The sequence below is a fragment of the Saimiri boliviensis genome, chromosome 14 (assembly GCF_048565385.1).
Source record: "Saimiri boliviensis isolate mSaiBol1 chromosome 14, mSaiBol1.pri, whole genome shotgun sequence".
NCBI classification, from domain to species: Eukaryota; Metazoa; Chordata; class Mammalia; order Primates; family Cebidae; genus Saimiri; species Saimiri boliviensis.
In genome coordinates, this window is record NC_133462.1 from 9,644,326 (window position 1) to 9,657,042 (window position 12,717).

Genomic DNA, 12,717 nt, shown 5'->3' on the forward strand with positions numbered 1-12,717 from the left:
TGTTCCCGGCAGACGGAAGAGCACGTGCAAAGGCCCTGAGGTGAGCGGGGGCCTGGAGTATTGAACAGTGAGGAGGCCACTGTGGCTGCAGGAGAGTGAAGGAGCAGGGAGGGTGGGATATGAAGGCAGAGGAGATGGAGACAGATCGTACTGGGCCTTGTGGGCCACTGTGAGAACCTTGCTTTTTTTTTTTTACAGCTCCAAAAAAGTCATCAATTCTGAGCTTGTTTTGTTTTGTTTTGTTTTGAGATGGAGTTTTGTTCTGTCGCCAAGGCTGCAGTGCAGTGGTGCGATCTCGGCTCCTGCAGCTTCCGACTCCCAGGCTCGAGTGAGTCTCCTCCTTCAGCCTCCCGAGTAGCTGGGACTACAGGTGTCCACCACTTCGCCGTGCTAATTTTCATGATTTTTTTTTTTTTTAGAGAGGCAGTTTCACCATGTTGGCCAGGCTGGTCTTGAATTCCTGACTTCAAGTGATCCACCCGCCTCAGCCTCCCAAAGTGCTGGGATGGCAGGCCTGAGCCACTGCGCCCGGCCCAGGACCTTGCTTTGACCCTGAGTGAGCCAGGAGCCATGGTGGGGGTGGGGGGGGTTCTGAGCCGAGGAGAGATGTGAGCGGTGGATTTAGGTGCTAACAGGATTTCTCTGGCTGCGGTATAGGGAACAGACTGTCAGAGGCAAGGACATCTATTAAAGAGTCTATTATATTTGTCTAGGTGAGAGATAATGGAAGCTCCGACAAGGGTAATAGCGGTGGAAGTGGTGGAAAATGCTCAGATGCTGGTGCTGTTGGAAGGCATCAGTGTTTTGCTGATGTGCTGGCTGCGGGGGTGTGTGGGGAGGAAAAGAGAGGGGTCAGCGTGTGTCTCCAGTGGTCCCGCCTGAGCCTCCCAGAGGATGGAGCTGCCATGTACTGAGGTGTGGAAGACCATGGTGGGATGCTGAGAGAGAGCTGCAGGGAGGACTGAGGGCACAGTTCCGGGCTTAGGAATTGGAGCTACCTTTTAATTATTTATTTATTTATTTATATTCTTATTTTTTTTTAGACAGAGTCTCACTCTGTTGCCCAGGCTGGAGTGCTGTGGTGCGATCTGGGCTCACCGCAACCTCCGCCTCTCGGGTTCAAGTGATCCTCCTGCCTCTGCCTCCTGAGTAGCTGGGACTACAGGTGCATGCCACCGTGCCCGGCTAATTTTTATATTTTTAGTAGAGACAGGTTTCACCATGTGGGCCAGGCTAGTCTTGAACTCCTGACCTCATGATCTGCCCGCCTCGGCCTCCCAAAGTGCTGGAATTACAGGTGTGAGCCACCTTGCCTGGCCTATTAATTTATTTGTTCTGCTTTAATTTTTTTTTTTTTTTCTTTTGAGACGAAGACTCACTGTGCTGCACAGGCTAGTGGAGTGCAGTGGTGTGATCTCAGCTCACTGCAACCTCCGTCTCCCGGGTGATTCTTGTGCCTCAGCCCTCCGAGTATCTGGGATTACGGTCATGCGTCATTACGCCTGGCAAATTGGTGTACTTTTAGTAGAGATGGGGTTTCAGCAAGTTGCCCAGGCTGGTCTTGAACTCCTGACCTCAGGTGATCCACCCACCTTGGCCTCCCAAAGTGCTGAGATCACAGTTGTGAGCCACTGTGCCTGGCCTATTCTTTTTTAATTAAAAAAAAATTAATTTCACTTTGGGAGGCTGAGGTGGGCGGATCACGAGGTCAGGAGTTTGAGAGCAGCCTAACCAACATGGTAAAACCCTGTCTCTACTAAAAATACAAAAATTAGCCAGGCATGGTGGTGCGAACCTGTAATCCCAGGTACTCAGGAGGCTGAGGCAGGAGAATCCCTTGAACCTGGGAGGTGGAGGTCAGCCGAGATTGCACCACCACTCCAGCCTGGACAACAGAGTTAGACGACGTCTCGAAAAAAATTTTTTATTTCAATAGTTTTTGGGGTACATGTGCTTTTTGGTTACATGGATGAATTCTACAGCGGTGAATTCTGAGATTTTGGTGTGCCCATCACTAGAGCAGTGTACCCTGTACCCAGTGTGTAGTCCCTCACCCTTGTCCCAACCTCCCTCCCTGAGTCTCCAAACTCCATTATATCACTCCGTATGTCTTTGCATCCTCGTATCTTAGCTCCCACTTACAAGCAGGAACATAGACTATTTGGTTTTCCATTCCTGAGTTACTTGACTGAGCATAATGGCCTTCCAGCTCCATCCAGTTACTGTAAGAGACATTATTTTGTTCCTTTTTATGGCTGATTAGTATTCCATAGTGTATATAGACCATATTTTCTGTATCCATTGAGCTGCCTTTTAGAAAACTGTGTAGAAAGATGCACTTGAATATGTGGATCTGGAGGTGAAGGGAGAGGTCTGGGCTGAGAAACTGCTCTGGGAGGATCTATTAATAGAGGATACTACTGTGGGGTGCGGTGGCTTACCCCTGTAATCCCAGCTACTCAGGAGGCTGAGGCAAGAGAAGCACTGGAACCTGGGAGGGAGAGGTTGCAGTGAGCCGAGATGGCGCCGCTGCATTCCAGCCTGGCCAACAGAACCAGACTTCGTCTCAAAAAACAAAACAAAACAAAACAAAAACAAACCGAAAAAGGCACATGGGGCAGAATCCAGGACAGGACAGACCGGGCATGAGCGTCCAGCTGTCCTCTCCCTGTGAAGTCAAGGATGGCACATAATTCTCCCAGCAAGATGTGTGACAACGCACAAGAAGTAGTGCCAACCAGGGACCCGCCTGTAAGCCTGTGTGTTCCAGGTTTTTATTGGGGGCCAGTCACTTAGGCATGGTGGCTGACCTTAGACTCCAGCCCCTCCAGAGGTCAAACCGATACCAAGCGTCTCCAGGCCTGACCACAGATCACAACATCAGCATAGAGCATCCAGTGTGGCCCCAGGCCCCAGGCCCCAGGTAAACGAAGACAGTCTTATCAGTCAGGACCTTCCCAGGACTTAGAGGTTCCATCCCAGAAGCTGGTCAAGGACCGGTCCTTGCTTTGGAATGTGCGGGGTTTGGCCAACCCAGGCCTGCTGCGTTCACCCCTGGCTGCTTCCCACCACTGCCTTCAGCAGCTCCCCTCTTTGCTTTGAATAATAACAACCACAGCAACAGCAGCCATCACAGCCCCTCAGTTGCTGAGCGCTTGCTGTGCCTGGCTTATTGACTCCTTCCTGCAGCGCGGAGAGGCAGCCGCCAACAGCCCATTCACACAGGGAGAAACCGAAGGTCTCAGAGGGCCTGTGCTGTGCCCAGGATCACACAGTTTGTAATTGGTGGAGTTGAGATGGAGCCCTATCTGCCTGCCTCCAAGCTCTTCCACAGGATACCTGTGGGCTCTGGAGCCACGGTTGGTTTTTCTTTTTCTACTTTTTTAAAAGTTAAGGGCAGGCCCAGTGGCTCCTGCCTGTAATCCGAGCACTTTGGGAGGCTGAGGCAGGCAGATCACTTGAGCCCAGGAGTTTGAGATCAGCCTGGCGAACGTGGTGAAACTCCTTCTCTACTAAATATACAAAAATTAACTGGTTGTGGTGGTGGGTACCTGTAGTCCCAGCTACTCAGAAAGCAGAGACAGAAGAATGACTTGAACCATGATAATCACTTGAATCCGGGAGGTGGCGGTTGCAGTGAGCCAGGATCACGCCACTGCACTCCATCCTGGGCGACAGAGCGAGACTCTAAAAAAAAAAGTTAAAAACAGCCCATTTTATTATAGAAGTGTTTAAATAGCATAGAAATGTAGAAAGAATATAGGTGAATAAGCATATATCTTCCAGGCAGAAGATTTTAAACAGAGGCAGGGGCAGGGTAGAAGTGGTAGAGGCGGGTGAGGCCTCCTGGGTGACCATTTGGTGATGACCTGAGTCCTTTGAAAATTTGGCCTGGGCAGGGAAAGAAGCAGCATAGCCCTGTTTCAAACAACGGCTTCGTTGTTCACTTGTGGTGCGGGTGACCTTGGCGGTGACTTCTCTGTGATCCTTTTTCCCTGATTCATTCATTCATTGAGTTTGCTCAGTAAATATTTATTGAGCACCTACTGTGTCTCCGGAATGGCTGGAGGCTCTGGGGCACGTGGAGAGCGTGACAGTTGTGCCTCAGAGCCTCTGTTCAGCAATGATGTAAAGAGGAAATCTGGCCGGGCAGTGACTCACCCCAGTTCTCCCAGCACTTTGAGAGGCTGAGGTGGGTGGATCACTTAAGGTCAGGAGTTCGAGACCAGCCTGGCCAGTATGGTAAAACGCCATCTCTATGAGAAATACAAAAATTAGCTGGATGTAGTGGTGGGTGCCTATAGTCCCAGCTACTTGGGAGGCTGAGGCAGGAAAATTGCTTGAACCCGGGAGGCAGAGGCTGCAGTGAGCCGAAATCATACCTCTATACTCCAGCCTGGGCGACAGAGCAAGACTCTGTCTTAAAAAAAAAAAAGAAAAGAAAAGAAAAGAAAAGAAAAACCACAATGTAAAAACAGCTATCTGTGACATAAAAAAAAGAAAAAGAAAAAATCTGGATGCGGTGGCTTATGCCTGTAATCCCACCACTTTAGGAGGCTGAGGTGGGTGGATTACCTGAGGTCAGGAGTCCGAGAGCAGCCTGGCCAACATGGTGACACCCTGTCTCTACTAAAAATAAAAAAAATTAGCTGGGTGTGGTGGCACATGCCTGTGATCCCAGCTCCTTGGAAGGCTGAGGCAAGAGAAACACTTGAACTCAGGAGGCAGGGGCTGCAGTGGGCTGAGATCATGCCACTGAACTCCAGTCTGAGTGACAGGGCAAGACTGTCTAAAAAAAAAGAAGTGAAATGTATTGAAAGGTGTTTCCCCGTGGAGGCTCTGAGCCGGGAAGCATCTTGATCCCGTGCGTCTCTCCTGGCTTCCCGCAGCTGCCAGCCACCCTCGGTGCTCCTTGGCTTGTAGATGAGTCACTCCAGCCCCTGTCTCCGTCTTCCTGTGGCCGCCTGCTCGGTGTCTGTGCGTGTCCTTTTCTGTCTCTTAGAAGAACACTCTCACTGGATTTAGGTCCCACCCTAATATGGTATGATCTCATCTATATCTTGACCTTAATTCTACCTGCAAAGACCGTATTTCCCGATGAGATCAGATTCCAAGTTTCCGAAGGGACCTACATTTTTATTTATTTATTTTTTTTTGAGATGGAGTCTTGCTTTGCTGCCAGGCTGGAGTGCAGTGGCACGATCTCGGCCCACTGCAATCTCTGCCTCCCGGGTTCAAGCGATTCTCCTGCCTCAGCTTCGAGAGTAGCTGGGACTACAGGCACACAGAACCATGCCCAGCTAATTTTTGTATTTTTAGTAGAGCTGGGGTTTCACCACATTGGCCAGGCTAGGCTTGTCTCGAACTCCTAACCCTGTGATCCACCTGCCTCGGCTTCCCAAAGTGCTGGGATTACAGGTGTGAGCCACCATGCCTGGCCTCCATAAAAAAAAAAAAAATAATAATAATAATAATTAATTAATTAATTAGCTGTGCCTAGTGGCAGGCACCTCTGGTCCCAGCTACTCAGGAGGCTGAGGTGGGAGGCTTGCTTGAGCCTGGAAGGTCAAACCTGCAGTGAGTCATGATGGCAGTACCACACTCCAGCTGGGGAACACAGCTAGACCCTGTCTATAAAAAAATAAAGCAAGGGATGACTACTTTTTTTTTTTTTTTTTTGAAACTTAATAAGGAGAAAAGGAAAGCAAGGGAGGGGGTGTTTTGCTGTTTCAGGTAAGGGGGTCAGGAAGGCCTCACTGAGCAGAGGACATTTGAGCAGAGACCTGAAGGAGGCGAGCCGTGTGATCTAAGGGAACCGCATGTGCAAAGGCACTGAGGCAGCAGTATGCATGGTGTGTGGAGGAGGAGCCACGAGGCCTGCAGGACTAGAGCCCAGGGGATCAGAACAGCCAGGAGGCCCGCGGGGCTAGAGCCCGGTGAAGCAGGGGAAGAGAGCAGGAGGTGAGGGCAGAGGGAGGGGGACCTCGCCAGATCCTGCAGGGACCCCTGTGCTGTGGTGAGGACTGTGAGTGAGCCGGTGGCTAAGTGGAGTGTTGAAAGCAAGAGACTGGAATTGCTTTAAGCGCGAACGGGCGCCCTCTGGTGGCTGCTTTTGGAACACACTGGGGCTGGGGACGGGCCGGGGAGGAGGGTGGCTGAGACCAGGGGGTGAGAAGCGGTCCGATTTTGCATCTGTTTTGAATGTGGTGCCATCAGGATTTGCCAGTGCTTGGATGGGTGGGAAAGAGAGGACTCCAGGATGACCCTCAGGATTTGAGCCTGAGCACCTGGAAAGATGGAGTTGCATCTTTTGAGATGGGGACGATGGTGAGAGGAGCAGGTTTGGGGCATGGTGGGTCTGAGGGGATGGCCTTGTGGAGGCGTTGACAGGCCTGCTGGGCATCCGTTTGGGAGCCTTGAGTAGACGCCCAGCCATGTGAATCTAGAGCTGAAGCGAGTCGTCTGGACTGCAGATGGAAATCGGGGAGTCCTCAGCAGACAGATGGCATGTGACAGCCCCAAGGGAATGCTTGAGAGTGGAAAATGGCAGCCGCAATTGCCACGAAGACCCAATTAAGTCATTCATTTTCTTGCGTGTGTGTGTGACGGACTCTCTCTCTCTCCCAGGCTGGAGTGCAGTGGCACAATCTCAGCTCACGGCAACCTCCGCCTCCTGGGTTCAAGCGATCTCCCACCTCAGCTCGCGAGTAGCTGGGATTACAGGCACGTGCCACCATGCCCAGCTAATTTTTGTATTTTTAGTAGAGATGGTCATGCACCATGTTGACCAGGCTGGTCTCAAACTCTTGACCTCAAGTGATCTGCCTTCCTCGGCCTCCCAAAGTGCTGGGATGACAGATGTAAGCCACCGTGCCCGGCCCCAGTTAAGTCATTCCTTCAGCAGATGTTCGTGCGAGGCCTGGTGCCAGGTGCTGGGTCTTCACTGAGGAGCAAAATTGGGCCTGCATCCTGCACTCTGGAAGCTGAACGTGGGTGGTGGGGCCGGTCATGAACCAGATGCCCTTCCCAGTGATGGTTAAGTTCAGACCATGAGGGCGTGGGGCACGGTGCCGTGCAGGAGGGTAACAGTGGACCTTGACTTCTGTACTGGGGTCCGTGTGCAAATTAGAAAAAGGTGCCTCAGAGCCGGGCGCGGTGGCTCAAGCCTGTAATCCCAGCACTTTGGGAGGCCGAGGCGGGTGGATCACGAGGTCAAGAGATCGAGACCATCCTGGTCAACATGATGAAACCCCGTCTCTACTAAAAATACAAAAAAATTAGCTGGGCATGGCGGCGCGTGCCTGTAATCCCAGCTACTCAGGAGGCTGAGGCAGGAGAATTGCCTGAACCCAGGAGGTGGAGGTTGCGGTGAGCCGAGATCGCGCCATTGCGCTCCAGCCTGGGTAATAAGAGTGAAACTCCGTCTCAAAAAAAAAAAAAAGAAAAAGGTGCCTTTTTCTCGAGCCTGACACTGTCTGCTGTGGTAGCCATGAACTTCATTCAATTTAAATGTCAACACTAGCTGTTAAAATGTAACAGAATTTTGCTGGGCGCAGTGGCTCACACCTGTAATCTCAGCATTTTGGCAGGCTGAGGCGGGCGAATCACCTGAGGTTGGAAGTTCAAGACTGACCAACATGGAGAAACCTCGCCTCTACTAAAAATGCAGCATTAGCTGGATGTTCTGGCTGGTGCCCGTAGTCCCACTACTCAGGGGAGGCTGAGGCAGGGGAATCGCTTGAACCTGGGAGGCGGAGGTTGCAGTGAGCGGAGATCGCACCATAGCACTCTAGCTTGGGCAACAAGAGCAAAACTCCATCTCAAAAAAAAAATTAACATAACTAAACAGACTTAAGAATTTTGTTTCTCAGCATATTGATCATGTTTCAGGTGCTCAGTAGCTACCTATGGCCAGTGTCTGACCTCACTGGACAGTGCAGCTCTAAAACATTTTCCTCCCTGCAGGGAGATCTGGTGGATGGTGCTGTTCTGTTCCTTGATTTGTATCTGAAAGGCGGCTGTCATGATACATGGACAGGCCTACCTTTAGATCTGGTACCTTTGTGCAGTGCACATCCTACCCAGCCACACAGGATGGCCCTGCTCAGTTTGATGAGTGGAGGAAGGGTTCTTTTTTTTTTCCGTTGAGACAGAGCCTCACACACTGAAACACTCTGACGCCCAGGTTGGAGTGCAGTTGGTGCTATCTCAGCTTACTGCAACCCCTGCACAGCCTCCAGAGCAGCTGGGATACAGGCACCCACCACCATGCCCAGCTAATTTTTTTGTATCTTTAGTAGCAACAGGGTTTCAGCATGTTGCCCAGGCTGGTCTTGAACTTTTGGCCTCAAGCAGTCCTCCTGCTTTGTTCTCCCAAGGTGTTGGGATTACAGGCGTGAGCCACCGCCCGGTCAAGGCTTTTTGATGGTGATAATGGAGCTGGAAAATGACAGAGTAAGAATTCAGTAGCAAAAAGGGAAAGAGGCAGAAGGGGTAGGGAGAGTTTTCCAACAGCACGTGCAAAGTCTCTGTGGCTTCAGGAACTAAAACCTTTTTTTTTTTTTTTGAGGCGGAGTCTCGCTCTGTCACCCAGGCTGGAGTGCAGTGGTGTGATCTCCGCTCACCACAACCTCTGCCTCCCGGGTTCAAGTGATTCTTCTACCTCAGCCTCCTGAGTAGCTGGGATTACAGGCACACACCACCACACCCAGCTAAATTTTTTTTTGTATTTTTTTAGTAGACACGGAGTTTCACCATGTTGGTCAGGCTGGTCTTGAACTTCTGATCTTGTGATCCACCTGTCTCGGCCTCCAAAAGTGCTGGGATTACAGACGTGAGCCACCGCACCTGGTTGGTTTGTTTTTATTGTTTTCTTGAGACAGGATCTTCTCTGTTGCCCAGGCTGGTTTTAAACTCCTGGGCTCAAGCAATCCTCTTGCCTTGGCCTCCCAAACTGCTAGGATTATAGGCATGAGCCACTGCGCCCAGCCAACTTAAAGCCAGTCTGGATGGTATGGAGTGACTGAGGGGGTCTGTGGTCCTGTGAGGCCTTGCAGGCTCTACTGTAAAGCGTGGCCCTGATTCCAGAGGGGAGTAGAAACCTTGGAAGGGTTTTAGCACGAGACTGACAAGCTCAGATGTGTCATTCTGGTTACACCACTTCCTGGCCGTGTGACCTCGGGCCATTTGTTAACCTCTCTGTGCCACCATTCCCATATCTGTAAGTGAGAGTTTCACACTGTAAGAATGTGCATGTAACATACTTCAAACTGTGTCTGGCACATAATAAGTGCTATGTAAATGTGCACTATTATCATTGATGATGATTGTTGTTACTGTTCCACAAGCCCTCCCTGGAAGCTGTGTAAAGAACCAGTTGGCAGGGGATGGGTGCGTGATGGGATTTGGGGAGAACACGGAGAAGGCTGTTGGGCTCACCCAGGCCGGACGAGATGGCGGTGGCTGGCAGGCACTGAGTTGGGGCCGGTGGGGAGGAGAGAGCTGGGTGAAGTGCTGGTCTGCTTGGAGGTGGAATCGGCAGGATTGATTGTGACAGGGAATGGAGCAGCAGGGATCACGTGCGATGTCCAGGTTTCTGGCTCGAAGCCCTGGGACGATGTGAAGTTTCCAGAAGAGAATCTGGCTGGCAGCGGGCATCTGATCGATGCAGGTTTCTTTCTCCAGCTTTCCAACTGCAGCTCAGCCTGGGAACGGAATTTCTCAAGGTCACTCTGTAAGTCCCAGAACTGCTCGGCCAGCCTAGGCTGGAGGATTTCGGCACAGCCTGAGGACTTTCTTCAGAGGATTTTCTTGGCTTGATTCTTTCTCTTTTTCCTTTTTTTTGATGGAGATTCACTCTTGTTGCCCAGGCTGGAGTGCAATGGTGTGATCTTGGCTCACCGCAACCTCCGCCTCCTGGGTTCAAATGATTCTCCTGCCTCAGCCTCCCAAGTAGCTGGGATTACAGGCTTGTGCCACCATGCCCGGCTAATTTTTGTATTTGTAGCAGAGACAGGGTTTCTCCATGTTGGTCAGGCTGGTCTTGAATTCCCGACCTCAGATGATCCACCTGCCTCGGCCTCCCAAAGTGCTGGGATTACAGGTATGAGCCACTGCACCCAGCCTTCTTTTTCTTTTTCTCTTCTTTTTTTTTTTTGTGACAGGGTCTCGCTCTGTCTCCCAGGCTGGAGTACAATGGCACAATCGTGATTCACTGTAGCCTCAACCTCTTGGGCTCAAGTGATCCTCCTACCTCAACCTCCCAAGTAGCTGGGACCACAGGCATGCACTAGCATGCCTGGCTAATTAAGAAAAAAATAAAATAAAATAAGGGATGGCGTGGTAGCTCATGCCTGTAACCCCAGCACTTTGGGAGGCCAAGGCGGGTGGATCATGAGGTCAGGAGTTCGAGGCCAGCCTGACCAACAAGGTGAAATCTGGTCTCTACTAAAAATACAAAAATTGACCGGGCATGATGGCAGGCACCTGTAGTCCCAGCTACTCAGGAAGCTGAGGCAGGAGAATCGCTTGAACCCGGGAGGCAGAGGTTGCAGTGGGCTGACATAGCACCACTGCACTCCAGCGTGGGCAACAGAGCGAGACTCTGCTTCAAAAAAATAAATAAATAAGAAAGTAGCAAGAGTAAAGTTGGGTAACAGAAGCCCTGGGTAATCTTTTATGGGAGAGATGAAGGCGGCTTCAGTGAGAAGGCGGATTCAGGGGTTTAGCAAGTAAACTTGCCAAAAGATTGGATATAGGAGTGATAAGAAGAGAATCTGCTCGGCACGGTGGCTTATGCCTGTAATCTCACTTTGGGAGGCCGAGGTGGGTGGATCACTTGAGGTCAGGAGTTCGAGACCAGCCTGGCTAACATAGTGAAACCATAGTGAAACCCCATCTCTACTAAAAACACAAAAATTGGCTGAGTATGGTGGCGTGTACCTGTAATCAGCTACTCAGGAGGCTGAGGCAGGAGAACCGCTTGAACCCCGGAGGTGGAGGTTGTAGTGAGCCAAGATTGTGCCTCTGCCTACAGCCTGGGAGACAGAGCAAGACACACACAAAAAAAAAAGAAAAAAGAAAAAAGAAGAAAAAAAGGCTGAACAAAGTGGCTCACGGCTGTAATCCCAGCACTTTGGAAGGCCAAGGTGGGCAGATCACATGAGGTCAGGAGTTCGAGACCAGCCTGGCCAACATGGCGAAACCCCCTTCTTTACTAAAAATAAAAAAATTAGCTGGGCATGGTGGTGTGCATCTGTAATACCAGCTACTAGGGAGGCTGAGGCCGGAGAATTGCTTGAACCCGGGAGGTGGAGGTTGCAGTGAGCTGAGATTGCGACACTGCACTCCAGCCTAGGTGAGACTCCATTTCAAAAGAGAAATAAGGCCGGGTAGCGGTGGCTCAAGCCTGTAATCCCAGCACTTTGGGAGGCCGAGGCGGGTGGATCACGAGGTCAAGATATCGAGACCATCCTGGTCAACATGGTGAAACCCCGTCACTACTAAAAATACAAAAAATTAGCTGGGCATGGTGGCGCGTGCCTGTAATCCCAGCTACTCAGGAGGCTGGGGCAGGAGAATTGCCTGAACCCAGGAGGCGGAGGTTGCGGTGAGCCGAGATCGTGCCATTGCACTCCAGCCTGGGTAACAAGAGTGAAACTCCGTCTCAAAAAAAAAAAAAAAAGAGAAATAAATAAATGAAAGTATCTGGAAAGGATAGTGTCTCCACAATCCTCCCTTCATGCAGTGACTTAGGCCATCTTTTTCTCTTTGACTCTCCTCATAGGCCTTGTATGACCCCATCAACCCTGACAGGGAGACCCTCGATCAGCCATCACTGACAGACCCCCAGCGTCTGTCCAATGAGCAGGAGGTGCTTCGGGCTCTGGAACCCCTGCTGGCCCAGGCCAACTTCTCCCCGCTGTCTGAGGACACCCTGGCCTACGCGCTGGTGGTCCATCACCCTCAGGATGAGGTCCAGGTACCTGGCTCCCCAGGAGTATGAAACTCCCAGGAGGCCTCTGGGGTGGGGCAGAGCCTCTGGGAGGCAGGGGCTGCTGAGAGTTGTAGTCCTGAGCCCAGGACACTGGCCCAGGTGGTACACTTGGTGAATTCAAATAAGGTGCTACTTTTGGCCAGGTGCAGTGGCTCACGCCTATAATCCTAGCACTTTGGGAGACCAAGGAGGGCAATTCACCTGAGGTCGGGAGTTCAAGACCAGCCTGGCCAACATGGTGAAACCGCATCTCTGCTGAAAATACAAAAAATTATCTGGGCATGGTGGCAGGTGCCTGTAATCCCAGTTACTGGGGCGGCTGAGGCAGGAGAATCTCTTGACCCCAGGAGGTGGAGGTTGCAGTGAACCGAGATGATGCCATTGCACTCCAGCCTGGGTAACGAGCGAAACTCCCTCTCAAAAAAAAAAAAAAAAGTAGCTCACTGCAACCTCCACCTCCCGGGTTCAAGCAAGCTACTTTTTCACGTCATTTCACTGCCATCTGTTGGAAAAGTATCACATGATATGGCTGGCTCTCTTAGGACTAGAGACTTTAGTGCCATCTGCCAGAATTGTAATAATAATCTAATACAAGGCTGGGTTCAGTGTCTCATTCCTGTAATCCCAACATTCAGGAAGCCAAGGCATGAGGATCACTTGAGCCCAGGAGTTCCAGACCCGTCTAGGCAACACAGGGAGGCCCCATCTCTACAGAAAATACA

The 12,717-nt window shown here is 51.1% G+C and overlaps 1 protein-coding gene across 4 annotated transcripts in view; it reads left to right on the top strand.

The window, feature by feature from the left end:
• TMEM143 (transmembrane protein 143) overlaps nt 1-12,717 on the top strand; it is a 29,027-nt gene that overhangs the window by 5,010 nt on the left and 11,300 nt on the right. For all 4 annotated transcript variants that reach the window (XM_003940305.4, XM_010351024.3, XM_003940306.4 and 1 more), the window contains one exon: nt 11,786-11,980. In XM_003940305.4, the coding sequence (XP_003940354.2) occupies nt 11,786-11,980 (195 nt within the window). The remainder of the gene's footprint in view (nt 1-11,785; nt 11,981-12,717) is intronic.